The 27,760-nt window shown below is 37.5% G+C and overlaps 1 protein-coding gene across 1 annotated transcript in view; it reads left to right on the top strand.

Annotated features, from left to right (window-relative positions):
- ASXL3 (ASXL transcriptional regulator 3) overlaps positions 1 to 27,760 on the top strand; it is a 183,369-nt gene that overhangs the window by 112,175 nt on the left and 43,434 nt on the right. The window contains exon 12 of the mRNA XM_034642200.1: positions 4,119 to 4,282. Within this exon, the coding sequence (XP_034498091.1) occupies positions 4,119 to 4,282 (164 nt within the window). The remainder of the gene's footprint in view (positions 1 to 4,118; positions 4,283 to 27,760) is intronic.

A 27,760-nucleotide genomic window follows, 5' to 3' on the forward strand; every position in this document is an offset into this window, starting at 1 on the left:
GTTTGTACTTTTTTGTGTCATATTGGTTGATAGTTTTTTCTCCTTTTTAAATTATGTTCAGTTAGCCAACATGTAGTACATCATTAGTTTTTGATGTAGTGTTCAAATAGTCATTAGTTGCATATAACACCTAGTGCTCATCACCACACGTGCCCTCCTTAATACCCATCACCCAGTTACCCCATCCCCTCGTCCCCCTCACTTCTGTAACCCTCAGTTTGTTTCCTAGAGTGCAGAGTCTCTCATAGTTTGTCCCCCTCTCTGATTTCTCCCCCTTCAGATTTCCCTTCCTCCCCCTATGGTCCTCTGTGCTGTTGCTTATGTTCCACATATGAGTGAAACGATACGATAATTGTCTTTCTCTGCTTGACTTATTTCACTTAGCATAATCCCCTCCAGTTGCATCCATGTCGACGCAAATGGTAGGTACTCATCCTTTCTGATGGCTGAGTAATATTCCATTATATATATGAACCACATCTTCTTTATTCATTCATCTGTTGAAGGTCATCTTGTCTCCTTCCACAGTTTGGCTATTGTGGACATTGCTGCTATGAACATTGGGGTGCATGTGCCCCTTCTCTTCACTACATCTGTGTCTTTGGGATAAATACCTAGTAGTGCAATTCTGGATCTTGGGTAGCTCTATTTTTAACTTCTTGAGGAACCTACAAAACTAAGAGGCAACCCACAGAATGAGAGAAGATAATTTTTTTCTCTTATACTGTTCTTGTTTATCCTTATTTTGGAATAAAGGTTAGATTAACTTCATAAAGTGAATTGTAAATATTTCTTTATGTAAATATTTCTTTATAAACCTATTCTCTGGAGTATGTACAAAATGAAGTGATGGGAGAGTTCTTTAATGGACTGGTAATACTCATCTTTAGGGCAACTTATATATTCTGTGTGTATGTGGGATAGGGGAGGTTGCCTGTTTATCCNTATGAACATTGGGGTGCATGTGCCCCTTCTCGTCACTACATCTCTGTCTTTGGGATAAATACCTAGTAGTGCAATTGCTGGATCTTGGGTAGCTCTATTTTTAACTTCTTGAGGAACCTACAAAACTAAGAGGCAACCCACAGAATGAGAGAAGATAATTTTTTTCTCTTATACTGTTCTTGTTTATCCTTATTTTGGAATAAAGGTTAGATTAACTTCATAAAGTGAATTGTAAATATTTCTTTATGTAAATATTTCTTTATAAACCTATTCTCTGGAGTATGTACAAAATGAAGTGATGGGAGAGTTCTTTAATGGACTGGTAATACTCATCTTTAGGGCAACTTATATATTCTGTGTGTATGTGGGATAGGGGAGGTTGCCTGTTTATCCGTTATTTTAAAGTTATTGCAAATTTATTCAGTTTTTCTGTTTTAAATTAAATTTGAATATTTATAAACTGAAAAATAGTTGGTCTTTAAAGATATTGGAACAAATATAGTATTTTATTATGCCACTTAAAATCTATTTTTCATTTTATGTGCCTCGTCTACTATATCTAGAATTATGTCCCTACCTTTCATTCCTCTTTATTTATACCGAGTTTTACCAGAGGTATGTCTATTTCATTAGTCTAATACAAGAAACAAAAACAAAACCCCTTTTTTTGGTGTTGATGGTCTTCATTGTCCTTTTCTATTTCATGAATGTATACTCTGATTTTTGTAATCTTTCCTTCCTTCTCAGATTTTTCTAGTTCATTTATTTACTTCTTAATTCATACAGTTACCCTTGAATTTTCAGTATTTTTTCTACTCTGTAATAGCTACACTTTATCTTTTAAACCGAGTTGCATTTTACAAATTTTAGCATTGTCCTTTAGAATACAAATGTTTCCTAATTTCTATTAAATTTTTTTCTTTAGCTTATGAAATACTTAGAAGTCTGCTCTTGAGTGTCCGAATAGATAATGGGTGTGGGAGGATTGGAGNGCAGGGGGAGAGGCAGAGGGAGAGGGAGAAGCAGACTCCCCGCTGATCTGGGAGCCTGACATGGGGCTTGATCCTACCACCTGGAGATCACGACCTGAGCCGAGGGCAGATGCTTAACCATCTGAGCCACCCAGACACCCCTAGAGTTTCCATTTTGGATTCTGAAAATGTTGTTGTTCTTTTTTTTTTTTTTTAAACATTTTATTTCTTTTGGCGGCGGGGAGCACGAGTGATGGGAGAGGCAGAGGGAGAGGGAGAGAGAGAATTTCAAGCAGAGTCCCTGTTGATTGCAGAGCCTGACTAGGGCTCGATCCCAGGACCCTGAGATCATGACCTGAGCTGAAATCAAGGGTCAGATGCTTGACTGAGCCACCTCGGTGCCCGGATCCTGAAAATGTTCTTATATTATTGCCATCATCTAGATTGGTGCTTATATTCTCTTGTCCCTTTGAAGATGTTCTGCTGCTATCTGTCATTCATTGATAAAATTTCTGTCTTATTGTCATCCCTTTGGATGTAATCTGTTTTTCTTAAAAATTGTTGTAAGATATTCTTTTTATTTTTGATGTTTTATAATTTCAACACATCAGATGAAAGTGGTTATTTATCCTTCTTGAGCTTTATCTAAGAACTCATAATGTTTTCAGTTCTAAAAATGTGAACCATTAGCTCTTCAAATACTGCCAGTCCTCCATCTGCTGTTTTTTTTTTTAAAGATTTTATTTATTTATTTGACAGAGAGAGAGACAGCCAGCGAGAGAGGGAACACAAGCAGGGGGAGTTGGAGAGGAAGAAGCAGGCTCACAGAGGAGGAGCCTGATGCGGGGCTCGATCCCATAACGCCGGGATCGCGCCCTGAGCCGAAGGCAGACCCTTAATGAGTGCACCCCCCAGGCGCCCCTCCGTGTGCTGTGTAGAAGCTCCTATAGGTGTTCATTCTGACCGCTTATGCCCTTCCACGTATTTCTTCACTGTCCTGCTTTTTGACCCATCGTTTTTTATGCTGCATTCTAGATATTTTCATGAACTCAGTATTTCAATTAATAATTCCTTCCTCTGCTGTGTCCATTACTTTTTTTTAATTTAAAAACTGAATTTTCATTTCTAGGTGTTCTGTCTGGTTCTGTTTCAAAGTTGCCTATTCTTTTATCATAGTTCCCTGTTCATTAATAATGACTTTGATTCTGTCTCATGTCACTAATTATTTAAAACAAGAGTTGGCAATTTTTTCTCTCAGGGGCTGAGGAGTAAATATAGGTTATGTGATTTCTGGCACAACTATTCAACTCTGCATTGTAGTGCGAAGGCAGACCTACGCAGTAGCTGAACAATCGGGCATTTACTATGGTCCAGTAAAACTTTATTTACCAGAACAAAAATTGGACTGGATATAGCTCATGAGCCATAATTTGCTGACCCTTGATTTAAAACATACTTTATTAAAACGGCTCACATTCAAGGTGTTCTCTTAATTCAAGTAACTGAAAGTGGCAATTCTTCTGTTTGATGCATCAACTGGCTGTTATTTTCTTGTATGTCGTGATTTTGAGTTGTGAACTCTACACACAGCCTTCTGTTGAAGGTCAGTGTACCTTGGGTTGTAGAATTATCCTTCAAAGTGTATTGGTATTTTAGATCTTGAAAGTAATATTTTTATAAAGGATTGCTTTTTAAATTATTACTTCTAAAATACCCTGAATAGGAATCTTTCGTAATAATCCAGTGCTTAGTGCTCTGCCTGATATATGGGGAACCACACAGCTCTGAGCTGGCTAGCAATACCTCTGCTAAAATTAGCAGCACTGTTAGTATTGTTATTCTGATCTTAGGTCTTACAGAATCTATAAAAATTGTAGTTGTTACCATTCATGCTCCCAAAGTTTTTAAAATAATGATTAATTGGAAGACCATAATTAAAATACTTCTTCATCTAGACCTGATACTACTTTGACTAACATATATAGATGGTATGAGTGAAGTATACATTATGAAAATAAAAGACAAGTAAGACAAGACAGAAACACAAAGCAGCTCTGGAGAGTTCCTTCTGAAATATCACTTTAAAAAGTGACAGAATTAGACATATTATTGAATATGTTCAATATGTACATATATGTGTACGTACATGTGCATGTTTTCCCCAGTCTACAGTGAATTAATGCTCTTGCTTGTTTATCACAGGACACTTGAAATGGACCAAAGCTGAGGACATTGACATAGAAACCCCAGGATCTATTCTTGTCAACACTAACTTGAGGGCATTAATAAATAAACATACATTTGCTTCCTTACCTCAGCATTTTCAACAATACCTCCTGCTTTTGCTCCCAGAAGTGGATAGGCAGGTAAGTGGGAGTTTCAGACATTTGATATTAGTCACTAGCTATATTATCGTGAAGTGTAGAGCTGTCATCAAAGATGACTGATACATCTATGGACCGTTTTTATAACAGTATAGTCTGTTTATAATACATATACTTGTTGCTAGCATTGATGTGTTTAATTTGCCAAAACAGAACCATTTTTATTATTAGTAGAGAGCCAATTCAAATTTTAAAACACAGCACACTGCTGTAGAATGAAAACAGCAGACCTTTCCACATTGGAAAGGGAAAACAAAGAAATCAAACATTCCATTATCAAATAAATCTTTGAAGTAGCTGTTCCTTTGCCTGGAGGGAATATTGAAGTGCAGCAATAAAAAGCCAGGGTTTCTAAGAAATTATGTAAATGTTTTTATTCTCAACTCTTTCCAAAAAGCATTTAAAATTTATGTTTGCAGTTGCCTTCTGAGACTCTATCATCATGAATATGATTGCCTATAAATAATCACCTTTTATCTTTTTTTTTTTAGTATAACTGAAAATGCTTTAAGTTTATTTTTGTATTTTGAAAAGCCTCTAAAATAAGGAAATTCAAATATAGACCCATAATAGCAGGCATCAATCATCTTCTAAAGCTGTTTTCTTAGAAAAGGAAAAATATTTCATCACATAAACTTTTATTAAATTTCACAAAAGTTATTAAATGGCAACTAGGAAAAATTTCCTTGTGATTCTTATTTCAATAAATTTTGACACTGTATATAGTTTCCAGTTGATGGACATAATGTGTATCTGTTTATGTATTTGCATTTCAAAATGATAGGTACATCCATATACTGAAATGGGCAAGATTGATTCAATATTTCCATATTACTTTGAATAAATTTTCTTAGCTTTTTATTTGATTCTATTTTCTACTAACTTAGCTGCCTTCTTTCATATCTATTTAAAATGTGATGAGCTACGGTTTTCTACCACTCACGTGTATCTCTTTGTTGGAGGTTATTGTTCACATTTAGAAAAAGATTATTTTGATTTTGGGTACTTTTCTGTTTGGGAGTTTGCCTTCATTCCATGAAAATTTGTTTAATGTTAACTGTGAATATGGTATGTTTTAGGTACTTCGGAGTAATGGAAAGACAAAGTGCTTATTAAGTATTTATTGACGATTAGGTGTGCTTTACTTGGATACCTAAGCTATATTTGTGAATAATCAAAATATATGAGGTAGAAACAGGTAAGCCTAGAGGGGGAAGCACAAGGTATATTGAGTTTTCATATGCAGAAGGGAATAATCAGAGACAAATTTAGGGTCATTGCATGGGGCCTTTGAGATGTAGGCAGGATTTGAATAAAATAGATGGAAGTCTACCAAGTGAAAAGTTCAGAGATACAAAATCAAGAGCTATTTCTGTGGCAGTCTAGATGGTAGGGAGAACAGTGCAAAAGAATCTGGACAGGCAAATTGGAAGTCAATTTTGGAAGATTCCTTGAGTTATGAGGCTAAGGAGTCCGAAAGTGTTCTCCCTGTTTGCAAAGCCATTGAGGGCTTTTGAGCACAGCTGTGATATAGTAAGATGGTTGCTTTTTAAGAAAATTATTCTGGCAGTATCGAAAGGGAATGTAGAGATGGGAAGCATAAAAGTGGGAAGAGTTGTTAGGAAGCAATTTTAGTTGTTCCAAAAAGGCAAAATAAGGGCTCAAATTTGGAGAATAGTGTTGAAATTAAAGAGGAGGCAGATAATGTGATCATACCATCATCATCCAGGGGTAGCAATTTTACATTTTGTCCAATAACACATTACAAGGGATAAGGAGACGCCGCTGAGGACTCTTGGGTTTCGAGTTTGTGTGGCTGAGAACTGAGTTTGGGAGTTAAGGGAACCTTTTTTTTGGTGGGGGGGGGGAGACTGATTTATTAGTGATAGAACTGTTTCCTCTGCCTCTGCATGCGTGGGGTTCATCTTGTTGACGATTCTGCCCCCAGCTCCTGGAATAAAAGCGGGCACACACAAGGTGCTCAATAAATCTTTTGGAATGAAGAAATGACAAATATTTTGGTAACCCAGAAGGCCAGTCTAAGCCTCGTATTTTATTCAACCTGTAGCAGTTTCTGTTCCTCATTTTTTCTGGTTACCGTGAGAAGTGACTGGATGAATACGGCACCATGCCTGTCCTCATATAATAGTTAGTCCCCTGGGAAATTACTCAAGCAGTATTTACTGAGCATGTACCGTGTACTGTATACACTTTGCTAAATACAGAGGATGTAAGAATGAATCTTGGGGAGAAATCAGAGACAGGAGAAAGACAATGTCATGCCATTACAAGGTAAGAAGTCTAAGAACTGGGTAAACCTACACCAAATTTAATATAAGACCAGGAAGAGCAACATAAATATCAAAATTGACTTTTTTTTTTTAAAGATTTTATTTATTTATTTGACACAGATAGAGACAGCCAGCGAGAGAGGGAACACAAGCAGGGGGAGTGGGAGAGGAAGAAGCAGGCTCACAGCAGAGGAGCCTGATGTGGGGCTCGATCCCATAACGCCGGGATCACGCCCTGAGCTGGGCAGATGCTTAACCACTGTGCCACCCAGGCGCCCCCCAAAATTGACTTTTAAAGAAAGTCTTCTGTAGGTGCAGAGGATGAAGAAAATTTAATCGGCAATTAATATTGGAGAAGATTTTATGGTGGAAAGGATACTTCAGTTGAGCCTTGAAGGACTAATAGGTGTTTTGTAAGTAGAGCCAAGGGAAAGTGAATTCTATGGAGGGAGAGCATGCCATTTATAAAGATCTGCTGCTTGTGTGTTCCAGAAGATTTAGTAGTTCAGTACGACTGAATCGTCCTGTGGGGGGAAGTGGCGAGCTACTCTGCTGATGGGAGTATGGTTTACAACCTTCACGACCTGGTTGCAGATTAAGCTCTTGGAACTTTTCCTGAAACCAATGGATGCCATCATAGAATTTTTCAAGTGAGAAATGGCATGCATACAATAATTTAAACAGATATTTTCATGCCTGGACATAGGGGAGCGAAAGGGGATGAATAAAGTGCATTCCTTATTTTCTCCTAGGAGCTAGTAGCCCTGTGAATGATGGATTGGACAGGCAGAGAGATAAGACACAGAGAAACTGGGTAAGAGACAATTGCACTAGTTGAGATAGGAGATAAGGGTGTGACCTTGGGCATTGGCCTTGGAAATGAGAAGAAAGGACTGAATTCCAGACATAGTTTCAACCTACTTAAGTAGGAATAAATGACAGATTGCCTGTGGGATAGGGTTGTGAAAGGTCTAGAAGGCAACTGGATATTCTATCTAGCGTGTCTTGGGAGGACAGAAGAGCTCTATGGGCCTATCATCCACTTGATACCAAAAAATTTAGAGCTCTGTGTCTGTGTGCCTTGCTCGAGGCGAGCTGAAGCACCCTCTCTCCTGTCAGAAAGGGGCAGGCAACTTGACGCAGCAGGCTCCCCAAACTGCTGCTGTTGGAGTGCAGCTTAGAAATTTCCAGATGGGCTTGAACACAACCAGTCTCTGGGCCAGAATGAGGAGGATAGGCATGCAAATGTGAAGCTCACTACAGAGATTTCTTTGAACCAGTGCAAAGTACGATAATTATATGAAATACCTCAGAATTTCACTTGTGTGAAAGCTTGTCTTTATGTATCTGTATAGAATGTGAAAGTCCCAGGTTTCTTGTTTCCTTCCTTGACTCCCCAGGTTTCTACCAGATTTCTCCCCTGAAGCAGCCCCTTCCCTACCAGCCTCTGTCTGACTCTGGCCCATATAGAGCTGGGAATCATTCAGTTATTACATCTTCAGATATAGAAGCTAAGTTTCCCTTTTATCTTATCAGTGCCAGTTGTCATTCTGCCAGCCTGTCTGGTATTTTGTTTTTCTGTATTTCTACTTTTCTGTCTTTTGGAAAGGCCTGCTTATCTTAGATGTCATACATATTAACTTCTAGTTGTTTTATAGCATTTTCACATCTAGTTATATTTAATTTTACTCTCCTTTAGACATTGTACTGCAAGTAACAGAAAATCAAACTCAAACTGACTTAAATATAAAGGGATTTATTGGCTTAGGTAATTAGGAGATAGAAGTTAGAGTGGCCTTCTGGTTGTCAGTCCTGGGATCACTTATTGTCAAGAACCCATTTCATTATTATTTAATGAATTAATTTTAAAAGTTGTGTTTCTTCTTGTTGGCACTATTCTAATCCCCCTTTGGGTTTTTTTTTTTTTTTTTGGTTTTCTTTTCTTTTTCTTTTTTTTCCCCCTAATTCCCCTTTGTGATAGGATGGCTACCTGAATCAAAAAATGGGTATTTGCCTTTTGATTCACATTCATGGGGAAAATATTTCTGTCCCAGTATTTCAAAGAAAAGATCTAAGAGTCACACTACTAGTACTACTAAGATCACAGGACCGCTTCTTAATGCCTCTAGCTAAGGAAATGGAATATGCAAATTGTTTAGAGCGGCTAGACCTATTCTTGAACCTCGGTGTGCTCACCATCTCCTGAAGTAAAATGGTGCACTGTGATAGAGGTCAGGGAACTTGAGAGATCTGGTTTTTAGGAAGTTATGTTAGAGGATATGCAATTGGGCATGGGGGAGAATCTTGGCAGTCCATTAACAGTGCCCACTGTCGTGGGGTAGGTCCTGAGTTTGGTTTTAACATGCTGGATTGAGATGCTTCTACTTACGAAATGTTGAGAAGTAATTATATATTCAGGTTTTAAAACTGAAGGAGCTGGAGTTCGTTTATCTCTATTTATAAAATCTACATAGGTAATGGCATCAACTCTGGGATTTGATGAGGCTTCCAGTTATAGTCATCCCACCGGAATATGTATATTTGTGAGAGGCTGTGGATAAGAAAGAGTATGGGAAGGAGCCAGGGAATAGACAGAAAATAGCAGATACTTCAGGGATCATCGTGTGCAGTTGTGTACTGGCAAGAGTGTCAAATGGACATTAGGAGGTCAGTGGGGAGTAAGTGGGATAGCTTTCCTTTGTCCCTCTAGGTCACCCTTCCGCCTTCTCCACTCTGCTTTGCTGCAGGAGGCTACACCATGTGTGGAGTAATGCACCAGGAGGACCTATGCCTTCTGTATTTTTTTTAAATTTTTAAATAATCAGACACTTTAAGAAAATTTGAAGATACATTAGAGAATTCGTTTCCAGCCTGGTGATCCATGCAGGACCCCCTTCCCGCAATATACTATGGCCGTAATATATTTGCACCTTGCACCTGTTAGTTGGCACATCATTTTTATTTGTCCCCATACTGCTGATGTTCACTTGATCTTTTGATTAAGATGTATCTGCCAGTCTTCTGCAGTGCAAAGTTACCTCTTCCCTCTTTGTAATTATATAGTATTTTGTGAGGAGGTTCTTTTAAACGATGTAAATATCCTTTGTCTTCAGACCGTCAATTTATTCATTTATTTGTATCTGTATGGGTTCATTGTTTTCAATCAATTACTATGCTCGAATTGTCCCACATTTGGTCACTGGGAGCCTGTTCAAGCTGGCTTCTGTATCTTCTGAGATCTCCACTGTCCTCAGATCCCTTCATTACTCTGAAGCACATCACATTGTTCCAGCCTCCTCTTGTACTTTTCTTGCCAGGCCCTGGAGTGAACCCATCTTCAAGGAGCCATGGTTCCCTCGAGTGGAAGATGGTATTTAGGAATCAGGACCTCACAGCACGTGTACTCTTAGTGCATGTGTGTGTGCATGTGTGTGTGTGTGTGTGTGTGTGTGTGAATACCTCCTTACCTCTGTCTGGGAGACAAGGAACAGCTGACAGAAGAAAGAGCCTGAGTCTTTCAGAATATAAAAACATAACACAGTTTATATTGACATTTATTTCTATATGTGTGTCTTTATGTTGTAAACCATGAATTTACACTAATACCTCCAGTCCTAATCTAATATCCCATGGTTTATTCTAGTTTTCTCCCTTTCCGTAGCTGATACTAACAGTGAGAAACCCTATTTTTATTACTCTGAATATATCTAAATATCTGGTTAATCCCGCTCTTCCATGCTGCCCTGTATGGATGGTCTTCTCTACTACACTCAGGCTCAGACTCCATGACAGGCTACTTACCCACCCATCCTGCTCGGATACCTTCTCCTTCCTGCTTGACTCTGACACTACATATCAGGCCCCTCCTCTGTGTAGGAGGTGTTCCTCACTGTGCAATGCCTCTCTGGCTCCTCTCCGGGCTTCCCTCCTTATGGATACCTACCTCACCCCACTAGGATCTGTGATCACACTTTGGGCCATCATGGGTCCCCGTTTCTTTTCTGGCACAGGGGCCTCTATTGTTTTAAGCTTCAGGCCTGAATTATTTGGAAGCAAGAAGAGAAGGCCCCATGGATCTTAATTGGGTTCACCTATTGGGGAACCCCAAAAGGGGTTTGGGCGAAAGAAGAAGAGTGAGCTTGAGCCCCTCACCTGCCCTGTGTTGTCAGCACACGATGCATCCATCGACCAGCTCCTATCAGAAGGTCCTCCCCATAGAGCCGTCTTTCTGTCCAAGGTCTGATAAACCCTTTCTCCTGGTAGCCTTCAGGTCAAATAGTACTTCCTCTTATTAGCTTTAGTTTACTGAACTCTCCTTGGTGGTTTGGTGCACCCTGACCATGCCTTTCTTTGTAAGTAGCACTTTCATGTACCCTCTTCAAATGATGCCACCTTGAGTGAGCCATCTGTGCCTACTGGGACTCCTGACTGACAGACTTTTTGAAGAGGTAGGAGAATAATGGGTGTAGGCAAATTCTAGTGGTTCGGGGAAGGAACGGAATATAAGTTCACTCATTCATTCATACAATCAGTGTTTACTTAACACCTATTATATGCCAGATAAGCACTGCTAATACAAACGTTAATATTAAGTCCCACTTCCAACTCTGATAAAGTGATGGTTCTAGAGCGGGGGAGAGAGAGACGTAAAAGCCTTTGGTTACAGAACTATGCCAGGTGGTGGCAGACGCATTGTGCTATAGGAACAATGAGGAGATCATTACATTTTGTGTGTGGGAGTTAGAGAACGCTTCAAAGAGAATGTGTCATCTTAACTGCATCTGGAAAGATGGAGGAAGTTTATCAGGAAAAGAAGTGTGGTAGGCATTCCAAGTAGAGGGGACGGTACGTGCCAGTAATAATATTGATTATACCTAGTGCTAAGCCTCCTATATCAATGATCACTAATCCTTGCTATAACTCTAAAGAGTTCATATTATTAACCCCTCTGTATCTATGTGGAAATAAGGATCAGGGAAGAAAAAAAGGATTTACCCAACTTCTTCCAAATAAAAACATGGGAGCCAAAATTTGAACGTAGATTTATCTGGCTCCAAGTTCATCCTCGCTCTTTTACATGCTGTTCCTGGCCCCCCAGACACAGGCAGAGAAGTATCTGCTGTCCACCAACATACAATTTGAGATGGAGGGGTGCAGAGTGAGTAAATGGAGTTCAGAAGGGGAGGTTGGAGCAAAACTTTAAAAAACGCCTTCTGCCTCAGTAAGCAATGTAGAATATATGAAGATTTTATGTTTGGAGCATGACATTATTAGATTCATGTTTTAGAAGAGGACGCTGTTGAAGGTGTAAAGCATGAAGTAAAGGAGAGAGATTCTCCCGCTTTCCACCTTGCTACGCTTTAGCCATTCTGTCTTCCCTCCTGTCCCTCAAACCTATGCCTGAACCTTCTATGCCTAGCCCTGTGCTTGCTAAGAGCACTGCTAGAAATGCTTTACGGCGTCTTTGGCGAGGGCAGCTTATTTTCATCCCCCAAGTCAGTGTCATCACCTCACAAAGGCTTTTCTTGTCCTCCCTCCCAGGTAAAGTAGCCTCTTCAGTTGTTCTCTGACTTATTTTTCTATTTCCCTCCCAGCACTTAATCATCGTCAATATTACTTGCTTATGGATTTGTTCATTTGTCTTCCCTCATGAGAATAAAAGCCCCAGGACAGTGGCTTTATGGCTTTCATCTAGTCACTGTGCCTGGCATGTAGTAGGTATTCAGTATCTGTTTTTTGAATGAATGAATGAATGAATGAATGTAGTCTAGGAATCCACTCACAGGCTAGTGTAACATGTCTGATAAACATAAAAACTTAGCCAAAACCATTAAAGAATGAAAAAGAAAGGCCTATTTCATGAGACATTAGTTTGTTATTGTTGCTGTAACAAAATACCACAGACTGGGTGGCTTAAAAACAAATTTATTTTCTCACAGTTCTGGGAGGCTGTAAGTCCAAGATCAAGGTGCTGACGTGGTTGGATTTTCCCAAGGCCTCTTTCCTTGGCTTGCAGAAAGGCTCCTTTTTGCTGTGTCCTCACATGGCCTTTTCTTTATGTGCCCACATCCCTGCTGTCCCTTCCTCTTTTTATAAAAACATTAGCCATATTGGATTAGGGCCTTGCTCTATGACCTCATTTATGCTTAATTTCCTCTTTAAAGGCATTGTCTCCAAGTACAGTCACACTGGAAGATAGGGCTTCAACACAGGAATTGGGGGTGGGGTGGGGTGCACAAGTCACTCCAACATAGACATTTTAGAGATAAAACCATCAAGACTTGGTAGTTGGATTTGGGTGAGAAGGAGGAATTAAATACATATTTTAGGCAGTAAGGGTTTATTGTGCATTTGAGAATAGCAAAAGATTGCTATGTCTTAAAAGCCAGGGTACACTTCAACATGTTTTTGTCCTAAAAATTGAGGCTGTTGATGGGAGAAATTGAAGATAGAAGAAAGAAGATTTGATTTATTGACCAACCTTTAGAATAGATGGGACAGGATAGACTATATTGGGGAGGAAGCTGGTTTAAGTGGAAAAAAGTACTGATTTCTGAGATCAGAGAGAAGAGAAGCAGGAGAGGGGAGTGAAGAAATAACTAAATGGGAAGAATGGTGTGGAAAGTGAGGGGTTTTCAGCTGTACGGTGGTGTGTTTGCTCAGCCACTAGACACTTATGGGTGTCAGGAGAGTAACAGGGCTTTGGAAGGCAGCCTGAAGGGTGGTTCTCTGGATCCATCCTGTGAAAAAGTGGTTGCTCAACAGCTTTGAGGCCCCATGTGAGGTTAGATGGCGGTGGGTCCAGTTGGTCTACTTACATGTTTTTCATTCCAGCAGTGCTAAATATTTGTGCATTTAGCTTGGTACTAGATGTGCCAGGAGTTGGATTTGGCCAAGATTGGAGATTTTCAAAGGCTCACATTGAAGGAGCTGAGAGATTTTAGTGGACTCATGAGATGCTTGTTGGAGTGGTTGGTTATGGGATCCAGGCTTTAGGAAGAGAAGTTAGGGTCAGGGGGGCTGGAGTGAGTGGAGGTCTCAGAGAGAGGAAAATATGGCTTTAAAAGAAGAAAGATATGTTGTTGAATGAAGTAGTATAGGGCCTCAAAATAACACACTTCAAATACGATCAGGTTTTGGTACACACATAGGTCAAAAGCTATCTTTTTTGGCCACAGCACTTTGGTTCAGAGATCAAATGCAAAAAAAACCCAAAGGGTGAGAGCCGCGTTAGTTAACGCTAGTGAACAGGAAGAACTGTAGCTAGTTCTTCATTCAGTTCCCATGTAGGAATATTACCTGAATAAATTCAGTGCTTGTGTTTGTAGCCAGACATGTGTTTGTGCATAACTCTCTGCAAAATATGCTTGGAGAATTTTTAGAACCTCCTTGCTTATAGACATCGCAGATCCCTCCTTTCTTTAAGAATTTGTAGTTCACAAACTGTACCTACATGGACCAATGCTGTGACCTTTTCAAAATATATAGCAGCTGGTGGAATGAATGTCAGCTAAAGTGGGGTCATGTTTAGGTTTCTGTTACGTTTTCCAGTTGAACATTGCTGATGAATAAGTTGTTGTCATTTCTGTCATCTGTATCATTTTTAAGTGATGTTCATCTCTGCCTCCGTTTGGTGCTATTGGGACTATTAGGGCTGTCTCTCCAAACACTTACAAGACCATCCTCCAACTGCTTCTAAATAAATTATGCCTATTATTTTTGTCTAAATGGTAATTGCAGCATTTCAATCCATTCTTACTAATCTCCCAATTTTGTTCTGCATTCATATCTGTGTCTCGATGGTCTGTTAAATGACTAGCCACTGAAGGATATCTACTGTGTAGGCTCTTTAAAATCCTATCCAGCTTTGTGCTCTTCAGGTTTTTGCTCTCACTGGCAATAATGCACATAATTTTAACTGTGGAGAATGTCATTAAACTAAAATGGAACATTTACACAGTTCCCTTTGCAGAGAATTTTGGACTAGGAAAATGAATGTGTGTGTCAGACATTTTACAGCACATGAAAATGTGATTTATTGATTTCTGATGGCTCTGTTGGCATCAGTGTATATATTTAAAGAAGTCACGCAGCCTTTATAAATGCAAATGGGAAAGGGCTTTCCATCTTTTTCCTCCATGGAAATAGCTCATACATTTGCAATAACTCAGGCTCCTCTTAGAGATTGCTCTATGTACTGTATATATTGATTTAAAAATTATACTGTTATTTTATTCTAGAAATAGTGTTTGTAATGAAATGTCAATTTACCTAACAGATTATACAAATTCAAAAGTATTAAAGATATGAAAAAATACTAGTATCTTAAGCCTTTACGTAAAAAGTAAGTGTGTACTTTGAGATGTAATTATTTTAATGGAACTGACACTGGCTTTTTCCCTGCTTCTGAAAGCATATCTTAAAGTGCTTAGGAAATCCAATATTCCTTCTAGCCTAAGTCACTTACTGGTGATAGTAAATCATACATGGCCAAAGATATCCTTACAGACCACGCCTGAAAATTCCATGCTCGCCATTTGACCTTTATGCTTATGGAGGGAAGTAATTCTATCTGGATATCATCCATTTCTTAGCTAACTGGATAGTTAACATCAAATCCTGTTTATCAGTATCTGCTTCAAAGCATGTCAAATAATGTGTAGACTGGATTGAAGTACATATGTGCAAGTAACTGTATGTCATAGGCAGTCTGACAAATGGAGCTTATTTCAGTCCTGGGCATAAGGAATTTAATTGAGGAACACATATTCATTTAGCCTGGAGAACATCCCATTCTCTGCATTAAACCACTTTCTTCCTCCTTTAGAGGAGATAGTAAGTGGCAGCCTCATGGCCTGAGATCAGGCCATGTATGATCAACTATATATGACCAAGCATACTGGATGATTAACTATATTTGGTACTGTCAACTAATATTTACATAATTATCTTTTTTTCATCTTATGTAAGTTTTAAAATAATATGTGTAAATCAGTTCATACAAGAATGGAGAGAGGACCTTTAACTTTGTTTTATCATACAAATGAATAGAGCTTGAGAAAGGGAGTCATGCAGATGATAGATTACACATTAGTGCCTATGCCTGTTATTTTAATAAGGGACATTCTAATGTCCAGGTCACCACAGCCCATTATGAACAGGTGTCATACAGTGACTCACCCCTAAATTAGGCTCAAGGGTAGAAGGAAGAAAACAGATTTCACTCATTAAATCACCTTTAGAACTCATAGTAGTTATTAAACCCTATTCAAAAAATACAGTTGCCTAAGAAAACACTTAGGTTCCATTTGTAAAATTTATTAAAGATTGTTGTAAAGAAATAAAGAATCAATCATAAGCAGGGAGTGAACACTGTAGCAGTGTTCGAACCTCTAGAGTATTATTTAATTCCCTTCCCTGCCTCTAAATTCCATTAAAATGACACTGGCTTTCCCGTTATATTTCTTTATCAGTCCTAAAACCTAGGGGAAGAATGCCATCCAGATGCCAAAAACTGAGAGGAATTTCTGCAGAGGATAATGAAGGTGAGACTAGATTGAGCTAAGAGATTACTAAAATGAAAGGGGCTGCCTGGAAAGGAACACTCTTTGTGCGATCTGACGGAAAGGGACTGCACATTTCTCTTAGACACAACCAGTAATGAGTGCTCCGGCCAGAGGAAAGGGTGGAGCGTTCCAGAAATCTCTATACTAACTCTTACTTTCTGGGAACGTTTGCTAGCGTTTAGTCTCTGAACAGCAGGGTCCCACTGCAGAAAATGTTTCTAGGCTGTGCTTGCTGAGGGTTGCCTTGTGGTCTGTCCAAAGGCCAGCTGTTTTGCTAGTGAAGGGGAGGCCTAGTCTCATTGATGTATCCTTAAATACGTGGTTAAAGCATTCTTTATTAAGGAACCAATTCCTTTCCTCACAAGTGCCAACCCTCTACTTGAGCAAGCCTCACCGGGGTAAACATGAGCCTTTTCCTGATCCGTCTTCTGAATCTGAGAGATTTATACCAAGTTCAACAAAATTTCTGACAGAAACCATCTCAGTAGCTAATACTGACCCGACACCTCCTGACCTCTCGCTCAGGATGAAAAGATAGAGATCAGTAACGCGGCATAGGACAGATTTAGCAGTTCAAAAAAGAGCCCCAGTGTGACAATTCAGAGAACAAGAATATGTGTTACTGAAACAGGATAAAAATGGTTTTGAGAACATTTGTTAATAAACTGAAGGAGATTTATGAGAATCCAGTCATTTTTGCAAGTATCAGTTCAAGTTGTACACTGGGCCATGCATGTGCTGGCCAGTAGGGCTACCATGTTACATGAGATTGCCGTGGGTCTGCCTTCATGGACTTCTGCTCCAGCATCGGAAGGAGTGCATGCCCATGCAGCGCTGTGGGAATATCATTTTGAAGACATGAGAAAAAGCTTTCGAGGGGCCAGCTGAGTGAGCCTGGGGCAGTTAAGTTACATGGAAGCAGTTTGATGCTTTGAAATCTTAAGATATCTTTGGCAGAACCAGAGCAAATCTCAGTCTCTGGCAAATTCCTCTCAGCACGGAGGCATGTGTTTTTCTAGTCTGACAGGTGGGAACAGACACTGTGAGCACTGGGCTCTGTTACCACTATTCATTTCAAGTAGTTCTTGCCCAGCTTCTGGTAGTTTCCTCACATTTATGCACTGATAAGGACTCAGTGGAAGAACTCTGGAATTTTCTCTCTGTGGTGCTATAGTTCACTTCTTGTGAACAGTCACTGCCTTGGTTTCTTCTGACTCTCAGCTTCAGTGTCTTGTTAGCCCAGTAGTTGAATGGTGGTGCCATCTACCGAGGTAGGTAAGATTCGAAGAGCTTGTTTTCTGTTTTGGACATGTTGTCTCTGAGGTGCATTTTAGTAATCTTGAGTAATGTGGAAATTTTAAACAAGAAGTTGGCTATATAAGTATGAAGGTTAAAGTAGAGTTCAAGGTGGGAGTTAAAAAAAAAAGTATTCGCAGCTGCCAACATCTAGATGTTAATTAAAACCGTGGATATACATGATATGTAGCATAGACCAGAATGAGAAGAGAGCCCAAGACTAAGCTTGAGATTTCCAAGTCTTAGTGGCTGAATAAAAGAGCTTAAGCTGGCAAAGGAGAGTGGAAAGTAATAGCCAGTGATGTGAGGGACAGGAAAACCAAGCATGGACAGGTAGTGATGGGTAGGATGAGGATAGGGAGGAAGGTAAAAAAAACTTGAGGAGACTGGAGTTTGGAAAAGTCATTGAAGAGGGAGAAAGTGAGTTCACTGAAAAAGCACAGTATGGCTAGCTAGAGAGTGATAAGTGACCCAGAGCTGAAGACTTAATTATTAAGCCTGTTTGCTGAGAGGAGCAAATTTTTACCAAAAGTACTGGGTGTAGAATGGTAAGCTCCACCATAGATTGGACCTTTGTCACATGTGTGTATCCAAATGATGAGAAGAGCAAGAATCTTAAGAACATAATAGATCAGAAAATCTCAACTGGAAAAGGAAGGAAATGATGCAAGAAGAGGAAAAATGGACTGGGTGGAAGCAAAGGGATGAGTGGACAGCAGGTCTTAGTCCAGAATGGTCAGAGTACAGCTGTGTGAACAAGCAAGCCAGAAGGAGCGAGGTGGGTCAGCATATAAGTGTTACAGTGACAGAGCCGTTGGGAAGACTTTCCCATTTCCCCCCAAACATCTATAGTCTTTTGTCTTTTTTTAGTTATCTAGTAGCTCTACAGAAACCTTTAGTTTTTATTTATGATATGGATTTTGGTGTCTAGCTTAAGAATATATTCTCTACATCAATATAATACAAATATTCTCCAAAGTATTTTAATCCTTTTTTCTTAAACTTTTCCCTTTGGATTTTTAGAATCGTGAGTCCTGCAATTGTGTTTTTCTTTCAAGATTCTTTTCTCTATTCTGGGATCCTGAATTTCCATATGAATTTTAGGATCAGCTTGTCCATTTCTGAAAAGAAACCAACTAGAATTTTGATAGGAATTGTCTTAAATCTGTAGATCACTTTGGAGAGTATTAGCATCTTAATATGAAGTCCTCTGATCCATCAACAAAGGATGTCTTTCCATTTACTTAGATCTTTAATTTCTTTCACACTTTTTGTTTTATTTTAAGAGTGTAACTTTTGCATTTCTTCTGTTGTTTATCCCTTCCAATTTTATTCTTTTTAATGTTACTGTAAATTGTTTTTTTTCCTTCATTTTTTTAATTGATGAGAAGTCAGCTGATAATGTTATTGTAGGCCGTTTGGACAGAAGTCGTTTTTCTCTTCTTTTTTCAAAATTTTCTCTTTGGCTTTCAGCATTTTTACTCTAAGTGTCTGGGTGTGAATATCTCTGTATTTATCCTACTTAAAGTATGTCAGATGTCTTTGATTTGTAGATTAATGGTTGTCATTAAATTTGGGGAGTTTTAACCATCATTTCCTTGAATATTTTTTTCTGCTCCCTTCTCTCCCCTCCTTCTCCTTATGTTACCCCTGGTACTCATTTTTGGTACATTTAATCGTGTCCCACATTTCCTTGAGGCTCTGGGGTTTTTTGTTGTTGTTGTTTTTTAATTCTTCTTTCACTCAGTTCTTTAGAATACATAATCTCTATTGCTCTGTTTTTAAGTTTGCTGATTCTTCTTCCTGTTCAAATTTACTGTTGAGCCTCTCTGGTGAAATTTTCATTTTAGTTATTTTGCCTTTCAATCCAGAATTTCTAATTGGTTCTGTTTCATAATCATCATCTCTTATGGAAATTTTCTATTTGATGAGACACTGTCATCATACTTTCCTCAATTTATTTAAGCAAGGTTTCATTTAGTTATTTAAAGATATTTATGATGGCTGCTTTGAAGCCTTTTTTGTTGTTGTTGTTAAATCCAAAGTCAGGGCCTCTCATCAGGAATTTTCTTTTCTAATTGTTTTCCAGTCTATGGGTCACACCTGTTTCATTGTGCCTCTCTCCCTCCTCTCCTCTCTCTCTGGACATTTTAAGTCATATTTGTACAATCTGTACAGTGATCCCTCCACCCCTATCTCTGGGGATTGTTTCTGTTGTTGTTTTATTTTTAATTTGATTAGAGACTTGGCTGGATTATTTTATTTAAATTGATTTTCCCTGCAGTGGAAGCCTCTAATATTGCTTCTCAAAGAGCGCAGCCTTGGCCAAAATCAGTCATGGTGGAGTTCCCTTTGTCCCTTTCCCTGATCTCTGTGTTAAACCATTACAAATACCTACATTAATGAATTTTTTTCTCTTAAGGAGAGTATTTCTTTTGTTTTTATACCTTTATTTTATTATCATAATTTTGAGGAGTTTGTTTATATTTGCTTTGGAGAATGAGATAATTATTTTATATTAGGTTTTCAGTGGTCACAATGAAATTATATTTGCCATTCATAAACACTGTGAGCCTGTTTCTTAGTGTTCTGTCTCCCTGGTAAGCAATGGAGATACAATTAATGAGTAAATACAGACGGTGCTCAAAAATTTTACAGTCCCATTTGGTATCACACCAAACCCTTGGGCTCCATTAATTGCTGCCTAATTGCCTTATTGTTTTCAACAATGCCCTGGGGTGTAAATTTCTCTAGAAATTTCTGATCCAATTAAATTAGAGCCCCTTTGCAGGATTAGTTTTGAGACCCCTGTCTGAGGTTTGTTTGGCCCCCAGCCGGGCTCTTTTTGGGAATCTTTTCCTGGTTCTCTCTGGTAAATCAGTTGGCCTTGGATTATTTAGCTTGTTGCCCTTAGAGAGCTTCTGGTCTCCTTTAATTGCTCACCAGCAAAATCTCCATTGGTTTCAAGAGCACCCTTTGGCTCGAACTTCTCTACGTTCTGTTTTAAATAAAATGAGTTCCTTTTGGGAGAACCTGGAAACTCTCTGCTCTTACAAAATTCCTTTCTGCTTGGGCAAACTCTAGGGCCACTATTCCGGAGGTGGGAACAGGTGTGACTCTTCTGCTTTCATAGAAGAGCATTGGGTAGGGGTGGTAGCCTCTGGTCTTTCTCATCTTGCCTCTGCTGGGATAGAACCTCTACCCTCTATGTGAGCTGAAATGAGGGCCTTAAGGCCCCACTAATATTGGCCTGCCACGCCAGGGGTAGGGCCACCACCCCAGAGTGGTCACTGGGTGATGAAAAAGACCCTGTGACTTTTTGGCTATACTTGCCAGGAATTTAGCCCCTGCAACTCAGGGCTAGAGGGGATAAAAAATAAAATTGTCCTGCCTCTTCCACTGAGTGACTGTATTCCTTGACCGAGCTGAGAAGAGAGGCAGTCTCTCTTTTATGGCCACAAACACCTGCAAAGGAGTTACCTCACAGAAACCTATTGAGTAGAGGGAGTGAGCTGGGGCTTAAGCGGCATAGACTTTTGCTGTAGTTACAAAGATTTAGTAGATTTTTTCTTGAATAACTTTTTCTTCATTTGCTGTATGCTTCTAGGACAAATTCCAGAAACTTCAGTGTTTTTTTAAATAGTTTTCACAATTATGATTGTTTCACTGGGGACAGTTTCACACAGCCCCTCACAGCACCATTCTGGAAATGGGACTCCACTACCTATAGATTTTTTTAATGTAACATTTATGTATGGTAATAAATACTGATTCAAATTGTTTTTCTCTGCTAGATTACCAAGTATGTCAAAGTCATTTATTCAGTAAACCACCCTTTTTCCAAAAGTGACATGTTAATAATAGGTGGATATTTTGATATATACTGTAATGTAGTAGGTACTCAATAAATATTTTTCAATGAAATTCATATTAACATATTATTTCTATGAGTAAAAATGCCTCAGAAAACCTGCTTTATATTGTTCCTATCCTCTTAGATTACATTTCACATTTATACTTCAGTGAGAAGTACAGTTTTGCTAAGATTTTTTATATTACAGAAGCTTGTAGAGAAGGTGGTATTAAAGCATAGATTATCTGCAAACAATGCAGAGAGTTTGACGGATAGCATTATTAATACCTATTTAAGGACCTGTAGTAATTGTGTAAAGTACTTTTTCCTCAAAGAAGGAGAATATTTCTTTTGATTCTACCTTTAACCTATCATTATTTTTCATGATTTTGAGGAGTGAGTTTCTATCTGCCTTGGAGAGTGGTAAAATTAATTTATATTAGATTTTCAGTGGTCACAATAAAATTGCATTTTGCAACTCATATACATTGAGCCTATTTCTAAGTATCCTGTTTCTTTGGTAGGAATGGGGATGAAGTTATTGAATAGATGCCTGTACAGGATTTACAATCTTCAAAAATAATGTGCTAAGTTGTAAAACAGAAGTATGCCATTGAAATGTGGGAGCTCGGAGGTGATAATGTACTTAGAAGATATGTTTCATTTATTTTTCTTCTTAGAGTAATTTTGCATCAAAGCTTTATAGATCTGTTTTTATTAATTGGTGTTTTAGTGCCAAAATTTTGGTTACTTAAATCTGGTGTTTTGTACATAGAGATATCATTAAATAAATGGCGAGTGAAGGGAAAAAGGAAAGAATGCATTAATGGATGGTTGAGGAAATGCTTCAAGTGGTTTAATTTCCCCATTTTCTTTAATCTTCTCTTGGGATAATTTCCAGAATTTTACTTTTTGTACTCTGTGTTCTCATTTAAATTATTCATCTAATGTTTTATCTATTCAGAGATTCCATTGAAAGGAAAGGAAAGGAAGGAAGCTAGGAAAAAAGAAACTTTGTGAAACAAGATTGAATAAACTCTTCTTCATGTTCGGATATTATTTTGTATGTTTAATAGCTTAGATATATTAATATATTTCAATATACTACATATTTCAATATATTACTATACATTTGATTCTTAAGAAATAAGGAATATTTTTGCTTTCTTTGCGGTGTATATGACTGTGGCCTAGCTGCTGGATTACAGAGTTTACATGATTTCAACTTTTTAAAATAGCAGTAAACAACTGCGAAAGTTGTTACCTTAACTCCACCAGGAGTATGTGAGCATTCAGGCTATTTCCCATCTTTGCCTTGATGGATGATTTTATTCATGGTTTTAATTTGCATTTCTCTGATAACTAATGATGTTGAGCAATATGTTGTATGGTTTTGGGTATTTGGATGTCCCTTTCCATGAATTACCAGTTCAAGTCTTTAGTCTACCTTTTTTGTTGGGTCGTTTTTTTCTTATTGATTTGTGGCAGTTGGTGGTGGTATCTCACATTTTGGCTTAATCTCTAAATGATAATTCTCTAAGTGATGTCCTTTGATGGAGAGAAGTTCTTAATTTTAATGTACCCCAATTTGTTTTTGTTAATAAGCCTTTTTTGTGTCATGATGAAAAACGTCCTTATGATACCTTTAGGTTTAGATGTACTGACTACCTGGGGTTGAGAATGGGTGTGATCGTGAGGTGCAGGCTGTTTGATTTGTTTTATATGATACTCAGTTTGCCACACGTTTTATCAAAAAGGCCATCCTTCCTCCCACTGAAATGTAATGTCACCTTTGTAAAACAAAAAACAAAAACAACAACAACAACAAAACAGATACATGTGTATCTGTTGTGGACACTTTTCTTTTACATTGTGCTTTTTTTTTTTTCTTGGGGGGGGGTCTATTCTTGCACCAAATCATTTTATTTTGATTTTTGGTAGCTTAGTATCTGGTAGAGGCAGTCACCAACTATTTTTTTTTCCCGTTGGCTCTCAGTGGCCCTTTGTATTTTTATAGAAATTTTGGAATAATTGTATCAAAAGTACATGGATTTTGATCAGGGAATAAATGCATCTAATATATGGAACAGTTTGGGGAAGAATTGAAACTTTTACCCCATTCTGTCTTCTCACCCATGAATATAGTTTGTCCTTTTATTTATTTAGGTTTTCTTTAAAATCACACATAATCATTGGTAGTTTCCTCAGGAAAAGTCTTGTACACTTTTTAGTAGATTTGTTCCTACATGTCTGGACTGCTGGCTTTTTTTTTTTTTCCGTTGGTATTCTAAATTGTTTCTGTTTCTTGTTGATAATATAGAAATAAACTTTTGTGTATTGATTTTTTCCTAGTGAATGTGCTAACATTAATTTTAAAGTGAATAGTTTCTTTTGGACTCTCTGAGTATACAATTATGTTGTCTATAATAATTACAGGTTTATTTATTCTTTTAAAATACTTATGTCTTTATTACATTGTTGCACAGAATAATATCTTCAGTACAAGTGTTGAATAAAGTGGTGATAGCTGCCATCTGTTTCTTGCTTTCAGTTTCATGGACAAATATTTTACTATTTCAACTTTATGCAGGAAGCTTAATGCAGATTTTTAAAAGAAGCTTTTTATCATATTAAGGAGGTTTCATTATTTTCCTGGTTTTCTGAGTTTTAATCATATAGCGTATATTTTCTGCATCTATTGAGGTGATTGTTTTCTCCTTTATTATATTAATGTGGTAAATGAACAGTTTTTCAGATATCAAATAAACTTTGTATTCCTAGAATAAACAAAATACACATAAATAAATGCAATTTGCTGATATTTTGTTTAGGGTATTTACATTTATGATCAAGGGAAAATTTGGCCTGTAATAGTCCTTTCTGGTGATATCTTGGTCAGGTTTTGCTAGTAAAGGTAATGCTGGCCTCTTAAAATCACTTAGTAAATGTTCTATTTTATTAACAGTTTGTATATGATTATCATTTCTTTTTAAGATGTTTGGAAAAATTCACTCATAAAGTTATATAGGTCTGGATATCTCTTTGTGGAAGACTTTAAAGTACAGATTCAATTTCTTTAGCAGATGTACAGCTTCTCTTAAATTCAGTCAGTTTTTGTAAATTATGATATTTTGAGAATGAAAAAAATTCTGTTGAAGTATAATTAACATAACCTACACACACTGACAGTGTACCCGTTGATAATTCGACATATGTATATATCCATGAAACGATTACCACAGTTAAGAAAAAGAATAGGTAATATTCATTACCCCAAAGAATTTCCTCATACTCTTCTGACATCTGTACAATGGTAAATCTTCCAATCCATAAGCATTGTGTACTCCATTCCCGCCATTTGCTTAGATCTTTAATTTTTTAAATGTTTTGTAGTTTTCAGTGTACAACCTTAGCACTAAAGATGTTTTGCACTGGATCATCTTTTGTTGGGGGGGGGTAGGTAGGGAATAGGCTTAGAGAGGGCTGGCTTGTGCATTGTAGATGTTACGAGGGTCCCCTACGTCCAGTTCTAATAATCAAAAATTTTTTCTCTAGATATTGCCCAGTGTCCCCTGCGGGGTAAATTTCCCAAGGCTAAGAGGTTGAGAACCACTGGTATAGAGGTCTCACACATCTTTCATTTGGACTTATTTATACCAAAGTTATTTTTCATGCTATCGTATATACTAGTATCTTTCTCAATTTTTACTTTTTGTTTGGAGCTGTCATTGATTTCTATGGATTGTGATCCAAAAATTTCACTAAATGTATTTGTTAATACTAATAATTTTTATCAATTTAGGCAAAAAACTTGAGCTGGCACCTCAAAAAGTATGATACGAAAAAAGGCCAATAAACATTTAAAAAGGTGCTCAGCTTCATTAGCCATCAAATATAAACACAAATGAAGCAATGAGCAGGACAGCCACACACCCAGGAAGATGGGGCTCGTATGACAAGCAAACAAACATAAAAATGAAAAACACACATAGGCAATTACCAATATTAGTGAAGAAGTGAAGGTGCACGGCACTGTCACTTTGGTGGGAGTATACAAACATTTTGAAAAAGTGGTTTGGCAGTATTTATTAAAGTTGACTAAGCATTTAAATTCCCACATTTATATCCCATGGAATCATCTATATATTTACCAAAACACATGAGCAAAAACGTGTGTTACAACCATACTGTCCACAAGATTCAAAACCTGGAAATTACTGAAATACCCATAAACAGCAGAATGGATACATTTCTATATAGTATTGCAGTGTTTGAATTTACCACACTGACAATGAGTCATCTACTGCTCCCTGTAATAGAACAGATGAACCTCAGAAACATGAGAAGCAAGAGTCCTTGATGCACAAAAGTGTATGTGCTGTCTAATTCCATCACTACTAGGGTCAAAGACAAACCCGACTAATCTATCGTGTTACATTCCTTGAGGATTAGTCCCTGGGAGGTGGCCCTTCTGAGTGTTGTTACTGTTCTGTTTCTTAATCTGGATGCTGGTAACATGACGGTGATGAGTTTATGAAAATGAATCAAGTTATATAGTTGTGATTTGTTCACTTTCTATATATGTTACACTTCAATAAAAATTTGCAAAAATTTAAAAAAACAATACTATTCTTCTTCCCATAATTTGGCTCTGCAGTAAGCCCATCTGTTCTATCACACAGGCAGCTAGAGTCACCTTGCTTTTCCTTCCCACCCCTACTTCCCAGTCACCTCCGCTCCCACCATCACCTGTGATGTCCTGAGGTTGGCAGGTCTGACTTAAAAGATGAGTCATGGCTTCTCATCTGGACGAAATGTGTTATTTTCCTCTTTGCTGTACCTTGTTTCGTTGGTACCCCATGAAGGCCAGCTAGGAAACTGTAATTAGCAATAGTTTCAGTTTAAAAAAATTGCATCCACAATTGGAATGTCTTGACTAGAAAGAGTTTTTTCAAAATTAGCTTTCTATTTTTTTTTTAAATTTGTGTTGTCTCTTTCATCTGATTATAGTTCACTTCAGAAGGGATGCCTGTGAGCTTCTGAATATATGCTCAAAGACACAAAAAGTGGATTCTCCCTCTTTGTCTTATTAGAGTGTATATGTCTGATTTTGTCTTTTTAAATAGTATTGATTTCAGCCAATGTAAATTTTCAGTTTTTGTCCTTGATTTGATTATCTAATTTAGAATTCCCTGCTTATTTAAATATGGGTCTAGAAAAATTTAAGAAATTTTACTTTCTTTTTTTTTCTTTCGACCATAAAAGGTTTGTGCATCAAGTTTTTGCCATTAGCCATATAATGAGATAAGTTAATTTTCAGTTTATCCTTGACCATATTGAATTTTTTATTCTATTTCTTTTACTGAATAATTGGGAAGTTTTGTTTGTTTTTTTGGAAAAAATATTTTAACAACCCTTTATTTTATAAAATGATTTTTAAATTTTATGATAAAATAAAATTATATATAAAACTGCTAAATTTTATGTATATCATTGCATTCTTTTCCACGATATTGTTTTAAAATATTATTCTTTTTTCTTTTTTTCAGATTTATTATTTCATTTAGATTTTCTATTTAGTTTCCTGTGTTTTAGCCCAACAGAGCAATTTTGTCATTTGAGAATGAATATGTAGATATCATGGTTTTCTTGAATTGATTTCTGAATTAACTAAATTACATCTTATTTTGTAAACAGATGTTTGAATTTATTTTATTGCCATAATTTCTGTATTCCTTTTGGCAAAGTACATCATTTTTTATTTCTAATCTCAGTGGCATTCACATTTGCTCTTTTTTTTTGTCTTTATATACAAATTGGATGAATATTCTTCCCATCTAATTTTTAATTTGATTTTGTGCCATATGCCTTAAACAGGCTTTCAAAATATACATGATTTTCTTCTAAAATTTAGTTTGGCTCCCTTTCCCTGATTGTATACAATATTTATATAACTGCATTTTATTCCTGCTTGCGAGATAGGAGCCACATCATGGACTGTCTGAATTCCCAAACGACTAATTGTTAACTTGTTAGTATACGGTTATTATTTAATTAGATGGAAACACTTTTCAGTTATTATGATAATGAATTGTGTCACTCGTAACTGATTTTTAAACAGCTTGGAATTTTAAAAGCCATTCCTCCCCTTTATCATTTGAATAAAATCCGGTGTTTGACTTGATTATTTGCACATAGGTCATACGTGTCCTGTGGGTGAGAGCATATGGTGTGATTGTATCACTCTGTGGCGGGGGTGGGGGGCTGGGAATCCCTTGCAGAGACAGTGCTGCATTTTTACCATGGTGCTTCCCTACGAATTCTTTGGGCTTCCACATTCTCACATTTGTGGTCCAGTCACTTGTGTATCCTTTAGCGATGCAAAACTTCTGTCAAAAAGATTAAAATTCTAACCATTCCTGCAGTTGCTGAAAAAAAAACAACTGGCAATACA

This window comes from Ailuropoda melanoleuca, chromosome 14 (assembly GCF_002007445.2).
Source record: "Ailuropoda melanoleuca isolate Jingjing chromosome 14, ASM200744v2, whole genome shotgun sequence".
NCBI lineage: Eukaryota > Metazoa > Chordata > Mammalia > Carnivora > Ursidae > Ailuropoda > Ailuropoda melanoleuca.